Source organism: Oryzias latipes, chromosome 20, assembly GCF_053564925.1.
Source record: "Oryzias latipes strain Hd-rR chromosome 20, Olatipes_Hd-rR_3.1".
NCBI lineage: Eukaryota > Metazoa > Chordata > Actinopteri > Beloniformes > Adrianichthyidae > Oryzias > Oryzias latipes.
This window is the reverse complement of record NC_136256.1, coordinates 20,432,426-20,457,684: the sequence shown is the minus strand read 5'-3', so window position 1 is coordinate 20,457,684 and position 25,259 is coordinate 20,432,426. Positions and strand designations below refer to the sequence as shown.

The window sequence follows — 25,259 nt, the reverse complement described above, 5'->3', positions numbered from 1 at the left end:
AGAATCCCTTTTTTCTCAGATCTGGATTTGATGCTCATTTACTTTCAGAATAAGTTCAGTACGATGATTTTCCCCTATTGACCCATTCTTTTATTAGTCTGTTTCTGCTTTTTTTAAAGATAGAACTCACTAGTGGCGTTGGAAAACCTTGCTAATTTATAATATTTTTGGGTACAAATGAACAATATATTTGTTAATATATTTGTGAAAGTTATTTATTTGGCTTGGTAATGTATCTTTATGTAAACCAAGTCTTACCAATATCTCCCCCAAACCTGTGCATCCTGAAGTACTCATTACTTCAGAGTGTATTTGTCTTATCAGCAAATGGTTTTATCCTGGTCAAAACTAGTCATTTACAAAGTTAATGTACTGTGCCAACCAATAAAGGCGCAAACATCCCATATTTATTGCAGCACTTAATTTCTAAAAATAACCCATGATAGACCAAATGCGCCAAGTACTCTTTTTTTCTGCAATTATAGTTGTTTTGGTTGTAAAACCCCTTCATCACACACTTTATACACTTTTCTCAGAAACATTTTTACACTTTTCCATCAAACCGTCATAGAAAAGTATGACAAGTTTTGCAGAATAAAACCAAAAATTGTCTTTGCGAGCTGAGGGTATTTTGTAAAGCAGTGTTTCCCAACCCTGGTCCTCGGGGAACACTGTCCTGCGTTTTTTTTCAATTCAACCCTGTTCAAACACATCTGCCTTTGATGACTGTTATTCTCAGGCTTCTCCAGAGCCTGATGATGAGCTGAATCAGGTGTGCATAAGCAGGGCAACATGGAAAACATTCAGGAAAGTGTACCCCGAGGACCAGGGATGGGAAACACTGCTGTAAAGGACACACAGCATAGAGTAGATTGCTTAACAATGTTCTACAGCCAATCAGAACATGGAGCACAATCTGCTTTTAAAAAAACATGCAAAATAATTCAGCAAAACAGTAAGACTGGGAAAGGTGAACCGCCTTACAGCGAGGGACTAATGTATTTGGGAAAATGTTCATCTTCTACTGGCAGCCGAGCGGCAAAGGTTGAGATTTGATATCAAACTAACATTTGTTTATTTTCTCTGCTTTTGTTTCAGATTCTTGCCATCATATCCATTCTGTTTATTGTCTTATCCACCATCGCTCTGTCTCTGAACACCTTACCAGAGCTCCAAGTCATGGATGAGTTCGGCCAGGCCAATGACAACCCTCAGCTAGCGCACGTGGAGGCAGTGTGCATTGCGTGGTTCACCATGGAGTACCTGCTCCGCTTCCTTTCTTCTCCCAATAAATGGAAGTTTTTCAAGGGTCCTCTCAATGTTATAGACTTATTGGCCATTCTGCCATATTATGTCACCATATTCCTAACAGAGTCCAACAAGAGTGTGCTACAGTTCCAAAATGTGCGCCGTGTGGTGCAGATCTTCAGAATCATGAGAATACTGAGGATCCTAAAACTTGCCAGACACTCCACAGGGCTCCAGTCTCTAGGATTTACTTTGAGAAGGAGCTACAACGAACTGGGACTGCTTATTTTATTTCTTGCCATGGGAATCATGATATTTTCCAGCTTGGTTTTCTTTGCTGAGAAAGATGAAGATGCCACTAAATTCACCAGTATCCCTGCTTCATTCTGGTGGGCCACTATTACAATGACTACAGTGGGATATGGTGACATTTACCCACAAACTTTACTTGGGAAGATTGTTGGTGGACTCTGCTGTATTGCAGGGGTTCTGGTAATAGCTCTACCGATCCCCATTATTGTAAACAACTTCTCTGAGTTCTATAAGGAGCAGAAAAGGCAGGAAAAAGCCATAAAGAGGAGGGAAGCCCTTGAGAGAGCCAAGAGGAATGGCAGCATTGTGTCAATGAACCTTAAGGATGCTGTTGCTCGTAGTATGGAACTAATGGATGTGGTGGTAGAGAAAGGAGAAGACAAAATGGACAACCACCTGTCGCCAAGTCGTTGGGGTGGCTCAACCAGACATGCTACTTCCGAAAGCAACCTAAGATCACCCGATAAAAGAAACCCAGAAAGCTCTCCCCATCGTGTAACCATCACCACCACTGGAAGTCCGCAGCGTATCAGCAGGACCCCGCAGCACCTTAATGCTCAGAAACTGGAGGAAATGTACAACCAGATGACAAAGTCTCAATCTTTTACCAATCTCAACACTACAAGCTCCATGAGCACTTTGAGCACAACAATGACCGCCCCTGCCTCACCAAAGAAATCTCTCAGCCCTGAATCTACTCTGAAGGAGAAGGTGCAGCTGGAGATGAAGGAGGTCCATCCTTCTTCAGAAGATAACCTTGCAAGTTGTTCAATTGACTTTTTAAGGCAGGGCTCAGACGAGGAGAATTCTGGACCATGTAAGATCAAATGGCCAAAAGCTCCACCTTACCTGGATCTCAGCCAGCTCAGAGCCATTGATGATCTAAGCCCTCCTGACAGCTTTCAGAAAGATGGCTTCTATGACTCTATCAACCCCTGTGAGCGATCAGAGTTTCGCACTGGAGAGAAAATACACTTTAACAGCTCTGTGGACAAATTCCAAGGCCCTCCAACAGGTAATAACTCTCTAAAAATGAAAGGATCAAGGGTCATCTTCAATAAAACTTCCAGTGAATGCCCTCTAACTCCACCTAGCACTACCTCTCCTGGAGACTTCAGCTCCAGTATCCTGGAAGATGAGTCTCCGGCAGGTGAGACATCACCACTCATCCGTAATTCAGAGGAGCTGCTTCCAGTCAAAGTGGAGGACACCTGCAACTTCTCGCCTAAGAGGCTGATGGTAGACACCCCACCAGGAGATGAAGATGAATCTACGGAGCACCATGATGACAAACATCTGATGGAGGAGGCTGGTGCTGCTGTCGCACCTTTGTCACCCAAGAAAACGGCACAAAATTGCACCCAAGGTGGGGCTGGGTCGAGCGACGAGGCCGTGTCTGACAGCAACCAAAGTGGACACAAAGTAGAGAACCACATGTTTACTTCCGATATTCACCTGATACCTGGAGATGCCAGCCTCTCTCCAACCTGCGAAACAAGTATGTGAAGGGAAGCACTGAGGAACAATACTACAACCTAAGCCTGGGCTGTGCGAGAACAGGGGGAGGAGTCAAGGGTGCAGTAGGAGTGAAAGATATTTTTGCATGGCATGACAAGTCTCTTAATACTTGTGTTGTGAATTGCTGCAAAAGAAACTGCAGTGCTTTTTGCAGGTTTGACTTTGAATACTCAGCAGGCTCAGAGAGCAAGAGGATCTTCTGGAAATGCGATAAAAGATTTCATTAACTAAGATACAGGTTCACCCAATGTACATAATGACCGTCTCTTTTTCTAGCAAGAAGAGGAAATGCACAGTGGGATTAACTGTTAAAAAAAAAAGCATGCATTTAAAAAAGACGGATATTTTACGGTGCTTCGTTTGCTAAAAGCGCTCCGTGTACATACTAGGACATGTAAGGCAATGGCAATGCACAGGACGGAAAAGGAAGACTTGATGGTACAATTACGTACAATGTGAAAAAAGGAGGTACAGGGGTTTGAATCAACAGCCCTCAGACCGGGTGTTGCATAGTAGCGACCTATTAAAAAAACATATCATCACCTTTTGTGGAAATGCAAAGTGTTCCCGACCTGTAATGTCTTTTTGTTTCCTGTGTAAAATGGTGAATGAAGCTGTAACATCGATGCTATTGCTTTGGGTTTTCATAGCAACTACAGAAACTTTAGGATTTTTTTGTGAAATATTCAATTTTTGACTTAAAAACACTCCAGCATAGAGCATAGATCTGGACAACAGCTGCAGAATATAATCTCCAGCATGAAAGGAGCTATCAGGTACTAAAGCCAATTAGATATATACACGTATAAATCAGTTTTAAAAGCTAGAGTACTTGTTCAGTCATTTGATTTAATCTAAATCGAAGAAAAACAAGTGTTTATTAACTGGTATTAGATACACTATACATCACTAGAAGTAGATACAAAATAAATAGATAATAAATGATTTTAGATTGGGGTCATAAAAAAAATTCTAAAGTAGGTGACACGTTAAATCAGCACAATGCACTTGGTATTTATATAGATTAGTTTATATTAAAAATACAGTATATTAGTATTCCTTCATTCATTCATAGGTTAATTGGTTACTCTAAATTGCCCTTAGGTGTGAACGTGAGTGTGCTTGCGTGTGTGATTTGTGGCCCTGCGACAGACTGGTGACTTGTCCAGGATGTCCCCTGTCTCTGCCCACGAGTGGCCAGGAAAGGCTCCGGCAGCCCCGTGCCCCTGAAAGGGACAAAACGGGATTAGTGGATGAATGAATGAATGAATATATTAGTATCTGTTCTTGCAATTTAAATTGGATATACCACATAATATGACAATACTCCTCTCGATGTCAATGGACCAAACCAAGCACACTTACAAGCTTCATTTACATCAGCTTCGTAACATTTATGATATTTACATCTGTTTTGACAGTATTTATGTTTGTGTCTTATGTTTTTGTTTTTTTTTAACCTGCATCATGGTCACTACGCTATATTCTGCACCCTGGTGTTATTTTGGTTTTTTTTCTCCAGCAACTTGACCTGATCCTGCTGATAAGCTTAGTGCACCTTGTTTATCTTATAGTAATTGTGGTGTCTTGGACTCTTTTTTTTTTTTTTTTTTTTTTTTTTTTTAGTGAACAAAACAATTTTCAGTCAAACTTAAACCCAAAGGAGTTTTCTTTATTTTTCTTTCACTTTTTGTCGTGTTTCTTTTTGCTTTTGTTCTTAACTGACTGAAAATCTATGTTGTACGTTGCCTTTGATTCCAATTTTTCGCTGGAATGTTTGTTTGGTTTGTCTCGACAAAACTCACTAAAGTGAGTTGTTCGCTTTTTTGTTTGTTTTTTATTATCATGTCTTTCTGTTGGTTTGATTTCTCACAGAGAGGTGTGGAATGTGCAATACCGCAAACTGCAATCTATGCAGGCCAAGAATTGTGGCACTTTATTTTATTTCTATGGGAATTTGTAAGTGTACAGGCAGAAATGACTTGTATTTTTCCAATGTTATATCTTTAATATGAGATAAAACAGTATTTCAAAGACAGAAATCTCATTAACAATGCAAACTAAAATCAGATGGGGGGGGGTTTCTGTCTTTCATATTATATTTCTGGCATGATACTATCAAGAGTTTTAAAGCCAGATATAATGGACCTTCAATTTGATTATAGGGATCCAAATTGAACACCGGAGCTTTTTTTTATGGCTGTTAGATTTAGATAAAAAATGTTTTAAAAGTCTTTGGACGTTATTCAAATGATCCTATTTCAGTGGCCACAAAATAATAAAGGATTTTGTTTTTGTGATTTAAGAATTGTTCTATTTTTTGTAAACCAAAATGGAGCACGACCACAATTTCCTGCCATATGGTGGCTGAAATAATGCGTGCCTTTTCATAAAACTGCTGTTTATGAGAAGGTAGCAAGTAAATTTTGCTTTGTTCATATAACACTGTACAGAAAAATTCTAATTTTATAGGAGAAATCAGGTCTTTATGTAATAGATTACAAGTAATACTATTGAGTTCTCAGGTTTTCTATAACTCTCTGATGCTCTCATTAAAAATATAACTTTTTTTTAAGGTTTTTTTTTTGTTTGTTTATTCTTCAACAGCAAACAAGCTGGTTATGTACTCTGCAAGCAAGGACACTCAAACAAATTGTGTGTTCCATATTCAGTATCCATCATCATCCGCCTTTAAAGGAATAAAAGAAATTTTCAAGCGACGACAGGAAGAGACCTGTTGTACAGGAATCGACCCAATTCCAGCTCTGGAAAAAACCCTCCTCCTTAATCCTGTGGCGTAAAAGTGCAAAAACATGACTTCCCAAGCGTTTCAATTGCATCACGTCTGTTTGGGCCCACATTTTCCTTTTTGTCCTTACAGTTCATGGTACATACTGTTTGCCGAAAGTAGCATAATCAGACTCAGTATCCAGACGTTCATGTAAGGTATCTTTGTTAAACATCCAATCCCCTCATCAAAAGCATGAAATGTGAGGTGGTCATTTAGAGTTTGTCTTTTAATCTAAGGGAGTTTAAATGATAACCTTATTGTTAAATCCCTTTTTGTGTACCTGTACATTCATGTTTTTCCTTCATCCTGTTTGCATCATGTTTAGTCTGAGTAATCCTTTCACTTTGTCAAATATAGTAGGAAAAAAACAAAGACAAGGAAGCTGGATTAATCGGCTACATCTGAAGCAAAGTTTATGTGGAAGTTAGTTTTGCCAGCAAAAGAACCGTGCGCTGTCCTCACTGTCTCACAAAGACATATTCATCTGTGTTACTGTAAATGGAAATGTGGTGTCTTTATTTTCTCTGAGAGAACGTGTACTGTCCATGATGCTCATTTGTGCTCACCAAACACTTTTCCCTGAAAGCATTATTGTTTTTCTTGTCTTTGTGTATTCTGCCTCTTATGTTTGTTTTCTTTTTTGTTTTTTGCTCTTAATTGAGCTTTGAAACATCAACTTTATTAGACTCATCCTGAGCAACAGACTGTTTCTGTACAAGACAACATCTTTGTATGCATGTAGTAGTCTGAGCATTGTATGACCACAGAACACTTTGTTATGGTACATGTATGTCAACATTTCTGTAGAGCATCAACCCCACTACATCTATTAGCATTATGCAGAATAACAAATAAATGTATATATATATATATATACCTTGTGTTTTTGTGTCTGCTTTTCCCCTTATATGAGCTCTTTTTTGCTGGGCTCCAAGTTATAAATTAGTCTTACATGAAGCACAGTTAAAGCTACATTTACTGCAAAAAAGTGTCTTTCTCCGCATCTAGAAGTCCAAATATGGCAGCAATCTTATAAAGAGTTTATAAATTATTCATAACTGCAGGGGAGTGTTTAGCATTCCTTTTAGTGAACATAACGGTAAAAATGCTTTGCATACTTAGCGATTAATGATCCAGAAAAAAAAACATGGAAAGCAAAGTTTGGTTCATGTTTTATCTGTTAGAAAACACTGTTTCTGCACTCTTAAAAGAAAGTAAAAACTTTAAGTTATGTAAATGTTTTGGTTTATAATAGGAGTTAGGACCTCAGGACTTTCAAACCAACCTATTAAACTGAATATTCATAGAAAAGAAAACTCCCTTTGTGTTATTTTTGTTGAATACAATCCTGCTATAGATGCAGTGTGTGTATATATATATATATATACACTGACCAAAAATATAAACGCAACACATAAAAAAGATTAAAAATGAAAGTATTTATTTTTATGGAGATGCAGCCTTGGCATAAATACCAACTATATACACTGAACAAAAATATAAATGCAACACTTTTGTTATTGCTCCCATTTTTTATGGTATGAACTCAAAGATGTGAAACATTTTCCACATACACAAAATAACCAGTTCTCTGAAATATTGTTCACAAATCTGTCTAAATCTGTGATAGTGATCACTTGTCCTTTGCCAAGACAATCCATCCCACCTCGCAGGTGTGCCATATCAAGAGGCTGATTAGAAAGCATTTTTATGCACAGGTGTGCCTTAGACTGGCCACAAGAAAAGGCTACTCTGAAATCTTCAGTTGTATCACACAGCACTGTGCAACAGATGTGGCAAGTTTTGAGGGAGAGTGCAATTGGCATGCTGATAGCAGGAATGTCCACCAGAGCTGTTACTAGGGAATTGAATGTCCATTTCTCCACCATAAGCCGTCTCCAAAAGCGTTTCCGAGAATTTGTCAGCACATCCAACCGGCCTCACAACCGCAGACAACGTGTAACCACACCAGCCCAAGACCTCCACATCCAGCATGTCCACCTCCAAGATCGTCTGAGACCAGCCACTCGGAGAGCTGCTGAAACAATCGGTTTGCATAACCACAGAATCTCTGCACAAACTGTCAGAAACCGTCTCAGGGAAGCTCATCTGCATGCTCGTCGTCCTCATCGAGGACTCGACCTCACTCCAGTTTGTCGTCGTAACCGACTTCAGTGGGCAAATGCTCACATGCGATGGCGTCTGGCACGTTGGAGAGGTGTTCTCTTCACGGATGAATCCTGGTTTACACTGTTCAGGGCAGATGGCAGACAGCGTGTGTGGCGTCGTGTGGGTGAGCGGTTTTCTGATGTCAATGTTGTGGATCGAGTAGCCCATGGTGGTGGTGGGGTTATGGTATGGGCAGGCACATGTTATGGGCGACGAACACAGGTGCATTTCATTGATGGCATTTTGAATGCACAGAGATACCGTGACGAGATCCTGGGGCCCATAGTTGTGCCGTACATCCAACAACATCACCTCAGGTTGCAGCATGATAATGCACGGCCCCATGTTGCAAGGATCTGTACACAATTCTTGGAAGCTGAAAACATCCCAGTTCTTGCATGGCCAGCATACTCACCGGACATGTCACCCATTGAGCATGTTTGGGATGCCCTGGATCGGCGTATACGATCCAGGGCATCCCTGGATAATTAACTAGTTAATTAATTGAAGCTGAACTAAACCCAGTGCATGTTAGTTGATACAAGGGCCTTGGTGTTCAGTGAAAAACATTATTGAAGGCACAAAAACAACATCAATCAAAAATAAGAAATCAAACTGATTTAAGAATTTAAAAGACATAATTACTTTAACACCAAACCGCTCTATAATTTAGAATACATTTATTTTATTGAATTTTAGGTTTGCCAATTTAAACTTCAGTGGAGGTAGTACTCCGAAACGCCAGGGGGCGCCGAAACTTTTTAAGACCACAAACAAATGAAAAAAGGGCGCGGAAATATGACCCGTCACAAGGAGGAAGACGTTGTTTACTTATTTATTTCCAAAGGAAGAACCATGGAGCATTACAGCGATGATGAAGAAGCGTCTGAAGTTAATTTTGGAGAAGAAAAAGTGGGATTTCAACAGGTTATGGCAGTTGCGGGTGAATGGATTTCTGACTTCCTGTTTTTGACTCTGTGTCGGACTTTCAAAGACGGAAAACTTGAAGAGTTCAACGAGGCGTTGTCAGTATTTGAAAGTAAGTAATCTGATGGATCAGCCCGCTATGTATGTTTAACTTGGATACAAATGTTCGCTTCCAACTTTATGTTTGAAGGAAATAAACGTTTTGTTATGTTTAGTTTCAATTTAACAGCTTTTTTAAGTTTTAAAGGGAATATTAATTAAGTCCCGCTTTTGGAGCATTATCTGAAGCCTACAGAGTATTTACCTAGTAGTAGCCTTAGCAAGTTAATAGAAGTTCTCTTTCTGTAGTAAATATCGTTTAACCTAATTATAAAAGTCATACCTACTCAATTGGCCAGTTAGTACATTTATTATGTTTGTTCTAAGTTGTCTTTGGCATTTCTGGTTAACTATTTCGGGCTTGAATTGTTCTGTTTCAGCCATCTCTCAAAGTCCATCCCTCAAAGGAGCTGCTGGTAATGAAAAAACCTTGATTTGTGCTTTTCTTTCAAGGGTCATCCATGGAAAACAGCTGGGTAAGTTGATTCAGAGTAGGAGAACGAGACCCTCCTCCTTAAGGCTTTAAATTGATTCCACCCCCCCAAAAAAAGTATTTATTGCAATAGAAAAACAAACATCATTTGATTGTTTGTCTATCTTCTTTCTCTTTCGGCTTTTCCCATCAGGGGTCGCCACAGCGAATCATCCTTTTCCACCTCACTCTATCATGGACATCTTCTACCCTAACATTAGCCAACTTCATGTCCTCTGTTAAGACATCCATGTATCTCCTCTTTGGCCGTCCTCTTGCCCTCCTGCCAGGCAGCTCCATCTCCAACATCCTTCTACCAATATATCCACTATCCCTCCTCTGAACATGTCCAAACCATCTCAGTCTGGCTTCTCTGACTTTGTCGCTAACACAGGCAACATGAGCCGTCCCTCTGATGTACTCGTTCCTTATCCTGTCTAACCTGGTCACTCCTAAGGAGAACCTCAACATCTTCATCTCCGCTACCTCCATCTCAGCCTCTTGTCTCTGTCTCACTGCTACCGTCTCTAACCCATAGAGCAGAGCTGGTCTCACCACTGTCTTGTACACCTTTCCTTTGAGTCTTGCTGGCACTCTTCTGTCACACAACACTCCTGACACTTTCCTCCAACCGCTCCACCCTGCCTGCACTCGCCTCTTCACCTCTTTTCCACACTCCCCATCACACTGAACTGTTGACCCCAAGTACTTAAACTCCTGCACCTTCTTCACCTCAGTCCCCTGTAACCTAACGCTTCTACCTTGATCCCTCTCGTTCAGACACATGTATTCTGTCTTACTACGACTGACCTTCATGCCTCTTCTTTCCAGAGCAAACCTCCACCTCTCTAGCTGTTCCTCCACCTGCTCTCTACTCTCACTGCAAATTACAATGTCATCCGCAAACATCATTGTCCAGGGAGATTCCTGTCTTACCTCATCTGTCAGCCTGTCCATCAGCATAGCAAACAAAAAAGGACTCAAAGCTGATCCTTGGTGTAGTCCCACCTCCACCTTGAACTCCTCTGTCTGACCTACAGCACATCTCACCACCGTCATACTTCTCTCATACATGTCCTGAACTACTCTGACATACTTCTCTGCCACTCCAGACGACCTCATACAGTACCACAGCTCCTCCCTCGGCACCCTGTCATACGCCTTCTCTAAATCTACGAACACACAATGCAGCTCCTTCTGACCTTCTCTGTACTTTTCCATCAACATTCTCAAAGCAAAAATGGCATCAGTGGTGCTCTTATGGGGCATGAAACCATACTGCTGCTCACAAATCTCCACCTTCTTCCTAAGCCTGGCTTCCACTACTCTTTCCCACAGCTTCATTGTGTGGCTCATCAACTTTATTCCTCTATAGCTGCTGCAGTTCTGCATGTCACCCTTGTTTTTAAAGATCGGGACCAGAACGCTTCTCCTCCATTCCTCAGGCATCTTCTCACTCTCTAAAATCCTATTGAACAACCTTGTTAGAAATTCCACTGCTGTCTCTCCTAAGCACTTCCATACCTCCACAGGTACGTCATCAGGACCAACGGCCTTTCCGCTCTTCATCCTTTTCAGAGCCTTCCTAACCTCATCCTTTCCAATCTCTGCTACTTCCTGCTCCACAACAACCACATCTTCCTCCCTTCTTTCCCTGTCATTTTCCACATTCATCAGCTCCTCAAAATACTCCTTCCATCTTTTCTGTACACTCTCCTGGGTTGTTAGCACCTTTCCATCTCTGTCCTTAATCACCCTTATCTGTTGCACGTCCTTCCCATCTCTGTCTCTCTGTCTGGCTAGCCTGTACAAGTCCTTCTCTCCTTCCTTTGTGTCTAACCTGTCATATAGCTCATCGTAAGCCTTCTGTTTGGCCTTTGCCACCTCTCTCTTCACTCTACGCTGCGCTTCCTTGTACTCCTGTCTACCTTCCTCAGTCCTTTCTACATCCCACTTCTTTTTAGCCAACCTCTTCCTCTGGACGCATTCCTGTACTTCCTCATTCCACCACCAAGTCTCTTTACCGTCTTTCCTCTTTCCAGATGACACACCTAGCACCTTCCTACCCGTTTCCCTGATAATTTCTGCTGTAGTTTCCCAGTCATCTGGAAGCTCATCCTGACCACCCAGACCCTGTCTCAACTTCTGCCTAAATTCCTCACAAGTTTCTTCATTCTGTAGCTTCCACCACTTGGTCTTCTTTTCTGTTTTCCCTCTCTTCTTCTTCCTGACCTCCAGAGTCATCTTACACCCCACCATGCGGTGCTGTCTGGCTACACTCTCTCCTACCACCACTTTGCAGTCAATAACCTCTCTCAAATGACCTCGTCTACATAGGATGTAGTCCACCTGGGTACTCCTACCTCCACTTCTGTATGTCACTCTATGTTCCTCTCTCTTCTGGAAGTAAGTGTTGACTACAGCCATTTCCATCCTCTTCGCAAAGTCCACCACCATCTGTCCCTCCAGATTCCTTTCCTTCACACCAAACCTGCCCATCACCTCCTCATCACCTCTGTTGCCCTCACCAACATGCCCATTAAAGTCTGCTCCAATAACAACTCTCTCTCCTCTGGGAAAACTCTCTATGACCTCATCCAACTCACTCCAGAATCTCTCCTTCACTTCTAACTCACAGCCAACCTGTGGCGCATACCCACTGACTACATTCACCATCACCCCTTCGATTTCTAACTTTAAGCTCATCATCCTGTCTGAGACTCTTTTCACCTCTAGAACACTGTTTACAAACTCCCCCTTCAGGATCACTCCTACCCCGTTTCTCTTCCTATCAACACCATGATAGAACAGTTTGTATCCTCTTCCAATACTACGTGCCTTGCTGCCCTTCCACCTTGTCTCCTGCACACACAGTACATCTACCTTCCTTCTCTCCATCATGTCTGCCAGCTCTCTGCCTTTCCCTGTCATTGTGCCAACGTTAAGAGTCCCTATTCTCAAACCTATGTTCCTGCCTTTTCCCTTCTCTCTCTGGCCACGGGCCCTTCTGCCTCCCCTCTTTCTTCGACCAACAGTAGTCAAATTTCCACCGACACCCTGTAGGTTAACAGCATCGGTGGCGGTCGTTGTTAACCCGGGCCTCGACCGATCCGGTATGTCTAAAGTGTTGTGGATGATTCGCATGGTTATTTTGGCAATTTTTACGCCGGATGCCCTTCCTGACGCAACCCTCTCTATTTATCCGGGCTTGGGACCGGCACAGAGGCAACTGGCTTGCAACCCCTGTGGCTAGATTTGATTGTTTGTCTATAATTGATAGAATAAACACACAACACAGTGATATGTTTTTCTGCAGATGTCCAGTTTGAAGAAGATGAACACGTAAAGCCTCTGATGTCTGCTTTTAAAATATGGCTGAACTTGGAAAACACAGTGGCCGATGAAAGTTTATTTGAGAATATCACCATTCTTTTGCTCGTCCAGGTAAATCTAATATTCTACTCAACTTTATTCCCGTCTTCCTTGAGGCACTAAATGTTGCGATGTTAAAAATATATTTAGATTTCAAATCATTGAAGATATTTGAAAAAGGGGAACCTTGTTTTTGTGTGTTTCAGAGTGTTGCTGTCTGCTTGGAGGCTGGGCAAAGATCTGCTGCTTCTTCTGCCCTCAAGTGGCTGCAGGAGCATCATGAATTGCCTCAGGTCTGTTTGCCCACTTTGGCTTCCCATCGCTTCAGAGGGAGATGATGCCATCCAGATCCTCTCTTCCTTTCATTAATCTCAACAGAACTTGAGGGTGAAGCTGTCGACCGTGGTGGCACAGAGGGACCCTTACCACCCGTTCCTCATGAGCTTCAGCTTCAGCCGCTTGAAAGAGACGACCCAGTCTTTCTTGGATGCTTATTTGAAGAGGAATCCATCTGATTTTCTTCTGAAGGTACAGGATATGCCTTCCACTAACTTCTGTGTTATTTCAAGTCCAGACTGGAGTTTGAATCTTACTAATTTACAAAAATTGATCTCTAGATAAGAGACAACAATGCTAAAATGAGCTAAAATGACCTAAATTGGGGTGGAAAGCTGTGTCAACATTACCTTAGAGGATAATTAGCTTGTTTAACAAATTATGCTCTCAAAGGTGTTGATGTAAATTGATCAGTTACAGTTAATTGACAATTTGTCATCAAAAATGAGCTGGAAGGGCAAACTGCTGCATTCAGCAGTATTTTCCCTGTGGATCCAACAGACTCACTTATTCAGGAAACTTATAAATGATTTACACAAAAGCTGATGACCTCCACAAGGTTGGATGTAAAAAGCTCTTGTAATGACAGGCTCCACTGCTTTTTCCACACACAGCAGCCGCTCTGACCCCAGAAAATTAGATTTTGGGGATTACGAAGAGGTAACATTTCGATGTAGGTCAGGAGGGAAAGTTGGTAAAATCAGGAATAAGAAAACCTGTTTGGTCAGAACGACAAGAGGAAAAGAAACGGCTGTTGTGCTGCCAGTGGGGCTGGAGAGAAGACAGGAATTGATGGGGTTATTAAAGATGAGGCTCACTTATAAAGCGCCGAAAATGGCTCTAACAGCGGCACAGACAGGGTGTGCTCCTGCAGACGGAGAACAATGTGAAATGACGCCAAAATCTGTGTGGAAAAATCCTACACGCCTTTAAAAAATGCAAATTACAAGGGAAAAGAAAGGCATGATCTTCTCTAAAACATCAGGTCCTAATGTGTGATGATAGAATTGTGGGTAAATGAATGTAGTTGCTGAACACCTTCATCCTGATTCCCATTAGGCCGCTACAAAGATGGTTCAGTCATCAAGAAACCTCCAAGGTTTAGAGGATGTGGACTCACAAGATGGCTCTCATTCAGAAACAGAAGATTCTGCGCAGGAAAACAAAAAGTAGGTGCACTCACCAATTATTTACCGAAAATTCCCTCGTCTGTTTTCCATCAACTCTGAAGTTTAATATTATTATGATCCTAAACTGGGAAGGTGCATAATCCAGCATCATTAGCAACATTTTAAAAAGGTTTGGGTTTTCTGTTTTGCTTGGATACTAACGCTGCAACAAATGGTCATATTCATACATCAATAATGGTAATATTCTCCTCATGTATGTTTAAAATGTGTTTGTGTGCTTTTTTTCACAGGTTGAAGCAAAAACTGCTTCCCACGAAAAAAAACGCTGTAAGGAAACCCAATCCGATCAAAAAGCCTGCGACAGAATTCTCCAAATCTGGTATGTTCGCCTGCACTTTTTTATATTTATTACTTTTATTGAGTGTAAAAAATAATACATCAGCTGAATTATAGAATATGCAATTATGAACAAAATCTAAAAGGTGAACATTTCCCATCAGAATCCTCTCGGAAACGACAACTGCTTCCGACTAAAATTGAAGAATGGAGCCCCGATATCGTCAAAAAACCTCAAGTTTCTTTGACTCGACTCTCCAAAACTGGTAGGTTCATATTCTTGTTTCATACCTGCATTATATCAAGAAGATATTTACAAGTATACAAGCATGAACATAATTCCCCCCCCCCCCCCCCCCCCCCCCCCCCCATCAGAAATATGTCAGATGAAAACCACAAAGTCCCTGAAACCCTGCAACATGGTAAAAACCAGAAAACCCCCTCAGGTGAGTTGATTTGGAGATTACTTTAAGCCACTTTTTGCTCTTTCTTCATATTGGAATACATTTGATTGAAATTGAGGTGTCTAAAAATGCAGAAAAACTGTTAAATTTGTGTTTGTTTTGTTTGTTTTTTCTTAAGAAATGGACACCCCAGCTAGACAAGTTTCTAACAGAGGGTGTTAAACGTCACGGCCGGGGGAATTGGTCACACATCCTGATGGATTATGATTTTGAAGGGCGCACTGGGACCATGCTAAAAGACCGCTGGAGAGTCTTGTTGAAGGCACATAAAGTCAGCTGAAGACACCCCCCCCCCCCCGTTCCTTCCCACCTGCCAGTTGTAGCATTTATTCTGAAAATGACATGAAATTTGTTGTAGGATTTAATTATTTCATTTTACTTTGATTTTTTTGTTTGTGTAAATAGAAAGATATTAATTTTTTAATGTATTTTACCGAGTGGGTAAACGTAAAGTTGTCTTGCACTCGTCTCTAAAGACCGTTGCTTTGCCATGATGCCACCAGAGGGCGCTCCAAACAACTTATTGTGGAAGTTGCCATCATACATGAACATGTTTAATACAAATAATTGTAAGTTTTTTCTTGCAAAAGAAATAAAATTTACAAAAGCAGCTCTATTTGTGCTTCTTTTTGCAGCAGAAAAAGATATTGATGTATAAAAACGGATGAAATTAAGCTTTAAGTGAAGATTTAAAAAAAAAATTCTGATAGTAAGGTTTTTAATTTGATGTTTTAAGAGGTTTCTTTTTTTCATTTATTTAAGTTCCAGTTGTTAAAAACCTTTTAAATGAAGACAAAGGTGTGCTGAGGTGGGCAGTCACATTGCTGCATCCTCTGGATCTTCCTCCAAGTCCCGTAGCACCGAGGATTTCCCGCCGCCTGCCAGTGGAGCACAGCCTGTCTGTAACAAACACAGTGTGTGAGCCTAATCTGATCATAGCTTTGTGCTGTCATTTCTGTTGTTGGCCTGCTTGAAGCTGGGGGAGGAGAGGAAAATGCGTCTGAATGTCAGATCTGAACGCCTCTTACTTGTCTGAATCCTGACCGTCTCCTTGACAGAGGCTCCTGTTTTGTGAAGCAGGAGGTTCACATGTCACACACACTTTGAAACCCTCTGCTATGTAGCGCATCCAGAGTGTGTGTGGCCGGTTCTCCGCCGTGCAAGGTGGTGTCCGGGACTCCAGCTTCAACTCCATGCAGAACCTGAGGGAAAATTGAGGATGGTAATAAGAGAATGGCAACAACATAAAGGAGTATGTGGTTTCAAAGGTTTGTGTGCAAATCGTGGACGGTGACGGGTTTCAAGATCTGCAGACTCTCAGGTGTGCAAGCAGCAACCTCATGTAAAGACAGCTGCTTTATAGTAAAATGAGGTGCAGCCTGACCACAGAGCTTTTCAGCCTGTCATCTATTCATTCAGCTGAGCTCACGTGCTGCTTCAGGTTACAATTCTATTCTTTTTTTGGAGAACAAACATACCCGGGGTCCAGGGGATTTCCATAACTGTCCCGTTTGGGCCTTCCCTTCCCAAACTGCATGCTAGTAATGAACGCAGGATCTAAGAAAAGAAATGAAAGCAGTGAATCTGCTTCTGTGAATCTGCAAACAACTGCACACACTGACAAATCCAAGCATTTCTGTTTGTGTACCCGAGTTGCGGCCACAGCGGCTTCCTCTGTGGTCTCTGTACTCCTTGCATCCAGCTCTTTCCTCCAGCCTGGGGCAAGGCTCGCCGCCGTTACTGGGCTTCTGCTTTACGTGGCGGACCCGGCTTCTTACAGAAAGCTGACAGGGCTTTGCACAGCCACTCCAGGGGCTCCAGTTGCTCACAACACAGTCCCGAGCTGGATGATGGCCACCAAAATGAGAGAGGGGAGATTACAGCATAGCCTGTGATGCAACTAAAGGTAAAACTGCAAGGATCATCATTTTTGGTTAAAATCTAAGGTTGCTGTGTTTCTGAGTGGGATTGTGTGATGATTATTTAAGCCCCACCCTGAAAAGACTCCATTTGACTGATTTCTTCTAAAGAATCCTCTAACATCAGGGTTCAGGATGTTTCAAACTCTAATGGTCATAAGTGGGTTTGGGCTCCTCAGCGTTCATCTCTAAGTGCTGTACCACTCTGAAGAAGTCTGGACTGGATGAAAAACAGAAAGAAGAGGAAATTGGAGAAATATAGAAGGTAAAAGGGCACAAAGTAAAAAAAAAAACCAGTGGAAATAAAGAGAGCAAACAAAGAAAGGTTGCTTGAGGCTCAACAATATTAATGTCATAAATAACTGTTTACAGAAGGGCTGCACTTAGTGCACAACCATACACTTAAACATCCTAACAAACACAGATACGTATTTTCTGCACAAACACGTTTACGCACACCCAAACCAACAACTGCATACACAAAAAACTGATAATTCATCCATCAGGCATGTCTGCACCAAAGGTGGGAAGTAGCAAGCTACATTTACTCAAGTAACTTTGGAAAAATTGAACTCCTAAGAGTACCCTTAGCACAAAGTAGTAAACTTAAAGTTTATTTTATCAAGTATCCTTGGGTGTATGTAAAGAAATAATACTATAGACCGTGTACTTGTAGTGTTGGAAGTACACTAATTGAATACTTCTTTAGAGTAAATTGGAACAGTTCAAGTTTACAAAAAAATGTAAAAAAACAAACTTCAGGTATACTTCTTTACTTTATACCAAGTAAACTTGTAGTACACTTAAATAGATGATGTTTTGCTAAGGGTGGTCCCATAGCACCTCACCTTTTACTTAAGCTGACTAAAGATGAAAAAACTGGGCTTTTACTCAACTACAATTGGGTTAATTAAGTTACTTTTTCTTTTTTTTTAAATATACTTTATTTTATTTGCATGAAAATGTTCCCGTCAACACTGGACAGTATAAAGATTTCTAACATGAAATCAACATTCATTTTGCTTTTAAAAATTATCATATCAGGAAAACAAGGACTGTGTGTGATCTCGTTATTAAATTAAAGCAAATGGTCTAAAATGAAATTCTGATTATCAGTCTTTGCTCGATATATTTGAAAAATATTGGTACAACAAATTCATTGAGCCTTGTTGTCAAACAAACTGTTAAAAAAAATTGCTTTTTCATTAAAGTTATACAGATTTTTATCTTAGTATCTAAAAATCCAAAATTTTAACATTAAAAACACAAATAAAATGTAAAAAAAATTAAACAAAGCCTGTCTTAACTGTAACTCACTACTCGAGTCATTCTTTAATGATTTACTCCTTTACTCTTAAGTAATCATTTGGATGACATTTTTTTCTTTTTCATCAAGTAATATTTTTAAAGTAAAACTACACTTAAGTATAATTTATGGATGCTCTACTCCTTCTGGTCTGCAGTTATGTAAACATCTGTGTTTGAGCAGAGGGGATCCTGCAGGTGTGTACAGGTGAGTCTGTTTACTGGAATGTACCATCTGGTTGTTTAATGTAAAAATAAATGTTTGAACCCTGGACCCCCTAAAGCAGCCTATGACAGGCAGGGGGATTCCCCAAAAGCATAAAAACCTCCACCCCCTGGACAACCCAATAGCAGCCACTCAGAGCCAGGACAGGAGAGACCTCAACTGAGGGTCATCCCAACAGAGAATAGGTAGACTCAGGGAACGGAGAACACATCCTCCAGGGTACCCTGGATCAAGTCCACTGCTCCAGATGCCCAAAGTCCCCATTAACCGCAGGTGAAAGGCCAAACACTGCAAGAGTCCCCACCACCTCCCACAGAGACAGCACAGCGCCACCCCACCAGGCAGTTCACCAGCCAGACAGGGGGATGCTCGGCACGGTCTTTATAAAATTAACGATTGAGACGACTATTGTAGTAATACTGGGCTTTTTAAATAAAATTGAATTGAATTAAGGACGAGAGGGATGACCCCCCCTACCCCATCCAAGGAGGAGATCTCTGGCAGAGAAGCACCATTGTCTTTATGGATGTCCAATTATTTCAACTTTCCATACCCAAACTATCTTTGACTGCTTGCAATGTCAAAAAGAAACTTACAAAAAATATTATTTTATGAAAGTTAAAACACTTTTACATTGGAGGGTTTTATTTGAAGCGCATTGCACTAGAATGAAGGTTTGTAGATATTTTTTCAATTAAATAATAATTGTCATGAATTGCATGTTTAGGTAAATAAATGTCTGCTGATGAAGAGTAATGACAATGGCATCATTTACATGTGGATGTATATGTATGAAGATGTATCCACCTTTAAATTTCCAATCATCTTTAGTGTATATATATATATATATATATATATATATATATATATATATATATATATATATATATATATATTTTTTTTTTTTTTTTTTTTTTTTTGCTTGAAAAAAACAATTGTAATGTGAAGCAGTGCCTTTTAGATAACGTATTATTCAGACGTGAACGGCTAGCTGCCCTTCTGCAGGTGCTTTCAGACTGTGCTCATTAGAAACCTGCATTCAATGATTTCCTTTCCCCTCCACTCGGATCTTGCACACGCCGTTCAGGCTTTGATGTCTTCAGCGTGCTGATGCGGTGGCCACCGACCTTTAACACGTGTTAAGAATGCCTCATTTGTTTGACTGGAACTGTAATTGCTACAAAACTGATTGACAGAGAGACATTCTTCACATTTTTCTACTAATTCCATTATGTGGAGTGGGCAACCATCTGAAATAAGAGCCAGCTTAGGTATTTGGTTTACAGAAGATCACGTTTTTTGGATAAAGGTGGACAAACTGGAATATTTGACACTTGTGGGGAAATGTCAAGTGTGTCCAGCCTCCTCAGCTCAGCCGCTGGATGTGCAGATTGGGAAAAGCAGCCCCTATTATTACAGTATTTAATGTTGATCCTTCTCCAACTCAAATCTGGTGGATTCAGTAGAAAATCTGCCTTTGCCTGCATCCCAAAGCAGCTTTATAAGTTGAAGGTGTGCCCATCACTCACCTGGGCACTCTGTGAAGTAGTCAAAGCAACAGTCCTTGGTTTTGACGCAGCTCTCATCGCAGTAGCACGTCCCGTATGATCGGTCCATTCTCCAGTCTGAGGTGTAGCAGCTCAAGTCTCTGCCCCAGCAGCACTTTCCTGAACAACCTCCGGTCACCAGGGAGTTCTGACCAACAGTAATCGCAAGCAGCAACCAGCAAGCAAGCCCAGCAGAGGATCCCACCATGATTGAGGGGGTTTGACACCAGTGGTCCACCCCTCAAGTCACACAGTTAGCAATCAAATAAGATTTGTCCCTTCAAAAATGTTCATTCCTGCTCTTCTTCATCTGTGCCCAAGAGTTTGGAACGGCAGTCCAGTGGCATCACAGGAATTCCTCGGGCCGTCTCGTGTGTCCAACACTTCCAGTGAATTCCTCTGCAAAAAGAGCAACAAGCCCACTGAGGCTCAGCCCTAACCATCCTTCCATTTCTTTGCTTGTGTGCAGCTGACTCCTCCTCAGACCTGATGTCTCTCCATGTTACCAGCTGAACGAGTTGCTCCGGCTGATTACACTCAGGAGGAGGAGGTGGAGGGAGGCGTGAACTACAACTCTGTTCTTTTTTCTCTTGCCTCATGTTCCCCCTTTTTTTACCTGTTTTTATTTTTTTTTATCTCTTTCTTTCAAAAATAACCCTGATACCAGCTCTCTGTAGAGTTTCTAAGAAAGGGAGGAATGCAGACACTTGGCTGGGTTCCATTTTGCCACAGGGCCCAAACCTGTTTAGTTCTAAGTTCTCTTTTTAAAAAACTGTAATCAAATTAAGCATTATTTAGTGTGCTATTATCTTACATTTACTTCTTTTGTGGTTTAATTAGAACATTTTGTGAAGCCGGTACTCAACTTAGCCTAAAATCAAAAAAAAAAGAATTAATTTTTGCTCTGAAAAAGACATTAAAAGCTATCCAAGCACATTTCCAAGTCTAATCATTTAAAATGTGTATTTTAAACATGAAATTTGTGTTAGCAGCAGTGATTGAACTGCAAATAAAAAAAAGAAATGTTATCAAAATGGGATTTTAATTTAACCATTTAAGCAAACACAACACTTTTTGCAACCTCAGAGGCTTTGGGGCTGCTTACGGTATCTGCTCTTTTTCTGTCTTCAGGTTAGGTTCAACTGTCTTTGTCATAAGACTAGTGTTCTACACCCAAGATGAAAGCAGAATCAATCTCACCAATAGGGAAGCCCAAATTGTTTCCAGATGGAATAAGTTCTTGAATTTTCTGAAGTTTTTTTTTTTGTGCTCTTTTACCCAACAAAAAGTCAAGAACACACCCAAACCTCCCATTTTCAAGTAGGATGAGACAAATAAAAGGCAATGTGCAAATTATTTTGTGTTTTTTAGGAGATAGGAACTTAAATGTAGATCCATTTATGCTCTGTAAAAAGCAAAACTGGTAAAAGCAAAAACTGATCCTGCCACTGGGAGAATTTGCATCGATTGAGGCTTTGCTGTGCATGTAAAGAAGGAATGGACATCAATCCTTGTGGGATTATTCTGTTATCTTGAAAGTGAAGCTTGCTGAGAGCCAAGGGTTGTTCTTTGATTTTTCTTGCCACTGAGCAGGCAGCTCAAGCAACAATAAAAGCCTTCATCTGGATCATACCCATCACAATGTGTCTGAATGGGTTTGTTTTCAAAGTATGAAAGCATTTAAACCAAAGCGTCCAGCAGAAGAACATGATTTGAACATTATTAGTGAAGAAACAGGAAGTGAAATTGATGTTTTTTGGTAATTAATTAGAACAATGTTAAGAAGATGCCTGCCTCCTGAAGTGTAAATCTCAGAAAGGCTTCAGTTAAGTTCCAGTTGTGATTGGTCCAGCGATCTATGATTTACAGTTGCGTGGGTTTCCTCTGACTTCAAAGTGCGTGAGGCTCACATCCGACGGACCCCCAACCCTGGACCTGCTGCCTTCTGTGCACATTTGTCAGATAAAATTTGCTTCCCATTAAAGCTTGGATTCTTGGTGTGTGTGAGTGGGGAGGGGGAAAATTTGAATCCCATTTAAAAATGTCAGGACAAATGAGTATTATTTAAGTTTACGGTCTTCTGTCGAGTTACAAATTGAGGTCCAGGGAGCGTTCAAGAGCGTATTTTCTATGTGTAACATTAAGATCGACAGATTTGGATTTGTTGAGGAGCAAACGCAGCTCCACTTCAAACACTACAAGTCTTGGAGATGACCTCCAACTCCATCACACCTTTACGGGGAATGCAAGCTGCTTGTTGCCAGGGCAACACCAGGTTGCCATAGTTTTGAAACAATTGTCGACAAAGATGTAAAAAAAATCCACCTTTAAAACCAATCTTGTGTTGTAAAGGGTCTGAGGGTTCTTATCTCTGAGGCACACAAGATCATAGCAACCTTAACAACAGTGACCTCAGATTTGACAGAAAATATGATGTCAGCCAGAGTAGTCGGTCGGGCTTCCTGATTGCTGCTCTCATGAATGGAGGCCTTTGTCCACTTTTCCTTTGAAGGGGTTACTGCTTCCTGCTGAAGTGTTTGTTCGAGAGATTTTATGTGCATGTGAGTGATTCTTTCTTGTAAAAGCTGTGTTTGAATAGAGCGTATCTTCCCATGTTTGTCCATGTGAAACATCAGTTCTTATTATTTGCAGATGATATATCATAAATGAAGGATTTGTTATTGAATACAGATGGGTGTTTGACTTAAAAAAGTTGTTCTAAATAGGTAAATCAAGCGGAAATAAATGGACTTTTAAAATGTTATAATATTTAATTGCTGTCTAAAATCCATCTGAATCCCTTTTGGGGTCATGGTGTTGCTGGAGCCAACCCAGATATTGTTGCTCGAAGGCAGGGTACGCCCTGAACAGGTTGGGAATCTGTAGCAGGGCCACACACACTCACACATGTACCCCTAGGGGCAGTTTATAGACACCAATTGACCTGTGCGGCATGTATTTGGACAGCAGGAGGAAGCCCGCACAAAACTCACACTTGCATGAGAACACCAGCCGGGATTCGAACCATTTGGGAGGTGAGAGTCCTACCGCCGTACCACCATGCAGCCATGCTGTCTAACATAGTATGTTACTGCACATCCAACATTAAAAGTGTCTCCTATTATAGCACATCTAAATCTTCAGGGTGTTGATACTTTCACGACTGTGTCACTATTTTTTTATGAATGAAAACACGCGCCTCTGCTTTTCCCCACTCAGCACTGAGGTCACTCTGGTTTGGAGAATTGCCAGTACAATGACAGCAAAGACAAAGGTATTGATGGAAGCTTTCCTGCCTGTGAACTTGACATCCTCTTTAACAGCTGTCCAATCATCGGTCGCCCCCTCCTGGAGTGTATTTCCATATGTATGCAAATCAATGCGGCAGCAGAGGAGGCAGGACGTGTGGGTGGGGGGGGGAAAGTGACCCCTGCCCCACAAGAGGGACACAGGTAACGACAAGTGTGGAAGACAGGGCGCATTTATTACAGCGGATTTCATAAATCACACCGTGAAATATCGAAGAGCAGTGGAAAGGTGAGGCTTGTTAGGTGTGTGTGTGTGAGCGTGCATTGATCTGCCAAGGGCAAAGTGTGTCCATGTGGAAGATACACATGTAGTTATGGAAATGTTTCACTGTTTTTTCTGTATTCCTTTTGGCAGAAATCCCTTTTGTGTTTATTTTAAAAAGTTTGAATTAATGAAAATATTGTCATAATGAGACTTTTTTCCATCATTAAGTTTTCCTCTTTGACCCTGGACACGGAATATCACATTTCTCAGTCAGCTGTTCTATTTTTGGAAGACTATTCCACATTTTTGTTGGGCAAACAGACACTCAAACTCCCCTATGGTTGGTTCGTACCATTGGTAATTTCAACATTCTTGGAATTTCCTCCTATTATAAATGACTTCTGAATGTTATTTGACCATAAGTTGTTGTATGCTTTACAAGATAGTAGTACAGTTTGATAGTTTACAGTTTAACTGTGTAAAAAGTTGATTAGCATGCTCCATGTATGACCCTGACTACTCGATTGTGTAACATGTTTAACTGATGTAAAAAAGTTGGATTTCATAAAGATTCACAATTATTCATTACAATAGGTGAGGTAGGAAAAATGGAAATCTTTATCTTAAATATCATAAAAATCATATAAATTCCTGTTACTTTCTGTCCACTGGCATTCCAAACACCTGATCCACATCTTCAAACTAATGAGGAACCTCTGACCTCTGTCTTGGGACCCAACAGCTTTTTTTCATTTTTTGCCTGCACTAAAGGGGATTAAGGGCACGTTTCATTTGACGCTTTGGCAAAGTTTTACTTCGGCAGGAAAGGCCACATTCTCTGATTCCTGCTGATAGACTCAGCTGGAATAAAATCCAGTCAGGTAAAAACAGTAACACAGCCAAGCCCGGAAGAGCTTTGTACTCCCGAATCAGGGAAAAAGAAAAATGAAAGCCTCAAAAAGTCTGAGTAAAAGTTTGCTAACAAAAGTAAAAGTATCTTTATTTGTCTAATCATGAGTGTAGATTATTAGCTTTACTGGCTGACTAAATGGAATTCAAAGGAGAAGTTGATCTAAGCTCTTAAAAGCTTTGTGGGTTTGTGGTGAAATTATAAACCACTTGTGGACGGGCCCAGATCCGCTCCAATTAAAGACCTTATTGTTGCCTATTTGTTCCAGGTCATTTTGTTTCACTACACTTGAAAGGGACGTTAAAGCCGAGCAAGAGGAGGAAGAGCCAGCCTTCGTCTCAATACAGCCCCTTCACTCGGCTCCAAAAAAAAAGGGATCGGCTTTGTGTTTCCAGGTCACAGTGTGTCTCTGAAATGCACACCTCACTGTCCGGAGAAGGCCGGGGAACACAAACTGAGACGGACGCTTGACATTTAATTTGTATTCAGGTAGTACTTCCAGCATACACTTCCTAAAATTAAAGTTATAATTATTTCTGATTCCAGCTGCCACAGGATCCAAGACTGTATCCTTTATCGAATTCACATCCCTAAAAGAAGTTTTTGCTCCGTGCTGACTGTCCTTAGTTTTCAAGGACAACTATCTGAGCGTGCTCAGACCAGAT

The 25,259-nt window shown here is 41.0% G+C and overlaps 3 protein-coding genes across 4 annotated transcripts in view; 2 read left to right on the top strand and 1 right to left on the bottom strand.

The window, feature by feature from the left end:
* kcnb2b (potassium voltage-gated channel subfamily B member 2b) overlaps nucleotides 1-6,743 on the top strand; it is an 84,136-nt gene extending 77,393 nt beyond the window's left edge. Inside the window, exon 3 of the mRNA XM_004081024.5 lies at nucleotides 1,099-6,743. Coding sequence (XP_004081072.1) covers nucleotides 1,099-3,066 — 1,968 coding nt within the window. The 3' untranslated portion in view covers nucleotides 3,067-6,743. The remainder of the gene's footprint in view (nucleotides 1-1,098) is intronic.
* On the bottom strand, nucleotides 4,091-20,595 carry sbspon (somatomedin B and thrombospondin type 1 domain containing). 2 transcript variants are annotated; one of them, XM_078938682.1, is made up of 6 exons: nucleotides 20,154-20,595; nucleotides 16,823-17,017; nucleotides 16,653-16,731; nucleotides 16,203-16,376; nucleotides 15,954-16,074; nucleotides 4,091-4,304 (listed from the first exon to the last, which is right to left on the bottom strand). In XM_078938682.1, the coding sequence occupies exons 1-5, from the start codon at nucleotides 20,377-20,379 to the stop codon at nucleotides 15,957-15,959; spliced, it is 792 nt and encodes a 263-aa protein (XP_078794808.1). In that variant the 5' UTR covers nucleotides 20,380-20,595; the 3' UTR covers nucleotides 4,091-4,304; nucleotides 15,954-15,956. The 2 variants fall into 2 exon arrangements, with proteins under 2 accessions (XP_078794808.1, XP_004081071.1); XM_004081023.5 differs by lacking the exon at nucleotides 4,091-4,304 and having other exon boundaries at nucleotides 15,890-16,074.
* terf1 (telomeric repeat binding factor (NIMA-interacting) 1) lies at nucleotides 8,807-15,784 on the top strand. The gene is made up of 10 exons (XM_023949950.2): nucleotides 8,807-9,077; nucleotides 9,445-9,540; nucleotides 12,853-12,980; nucleotides 13,115-13,201; nucleotides 13,287-13,436; nucleotides 14,304-14,413; nucleotides 14,665-14,753; nucleotides 14,875-14,976; nucleotides 15,086-15,156; nucleotides 15,293-15,784. Exons 1-10 carry the CDS (start codon nucleotides 8,816-8,818, stop codon nucleotides 15,452-15,454), a joined length of 1,257 nt encoding a protein of 418 aa, XP_023805718.2. The 5' UTR covers nucleotides 8,807-8,815; the 3' UTR covers nucleotides 15,455-15,784.
* Nucleotides 20,596-25,259: the final 4,664 nt, after the last annotated feature.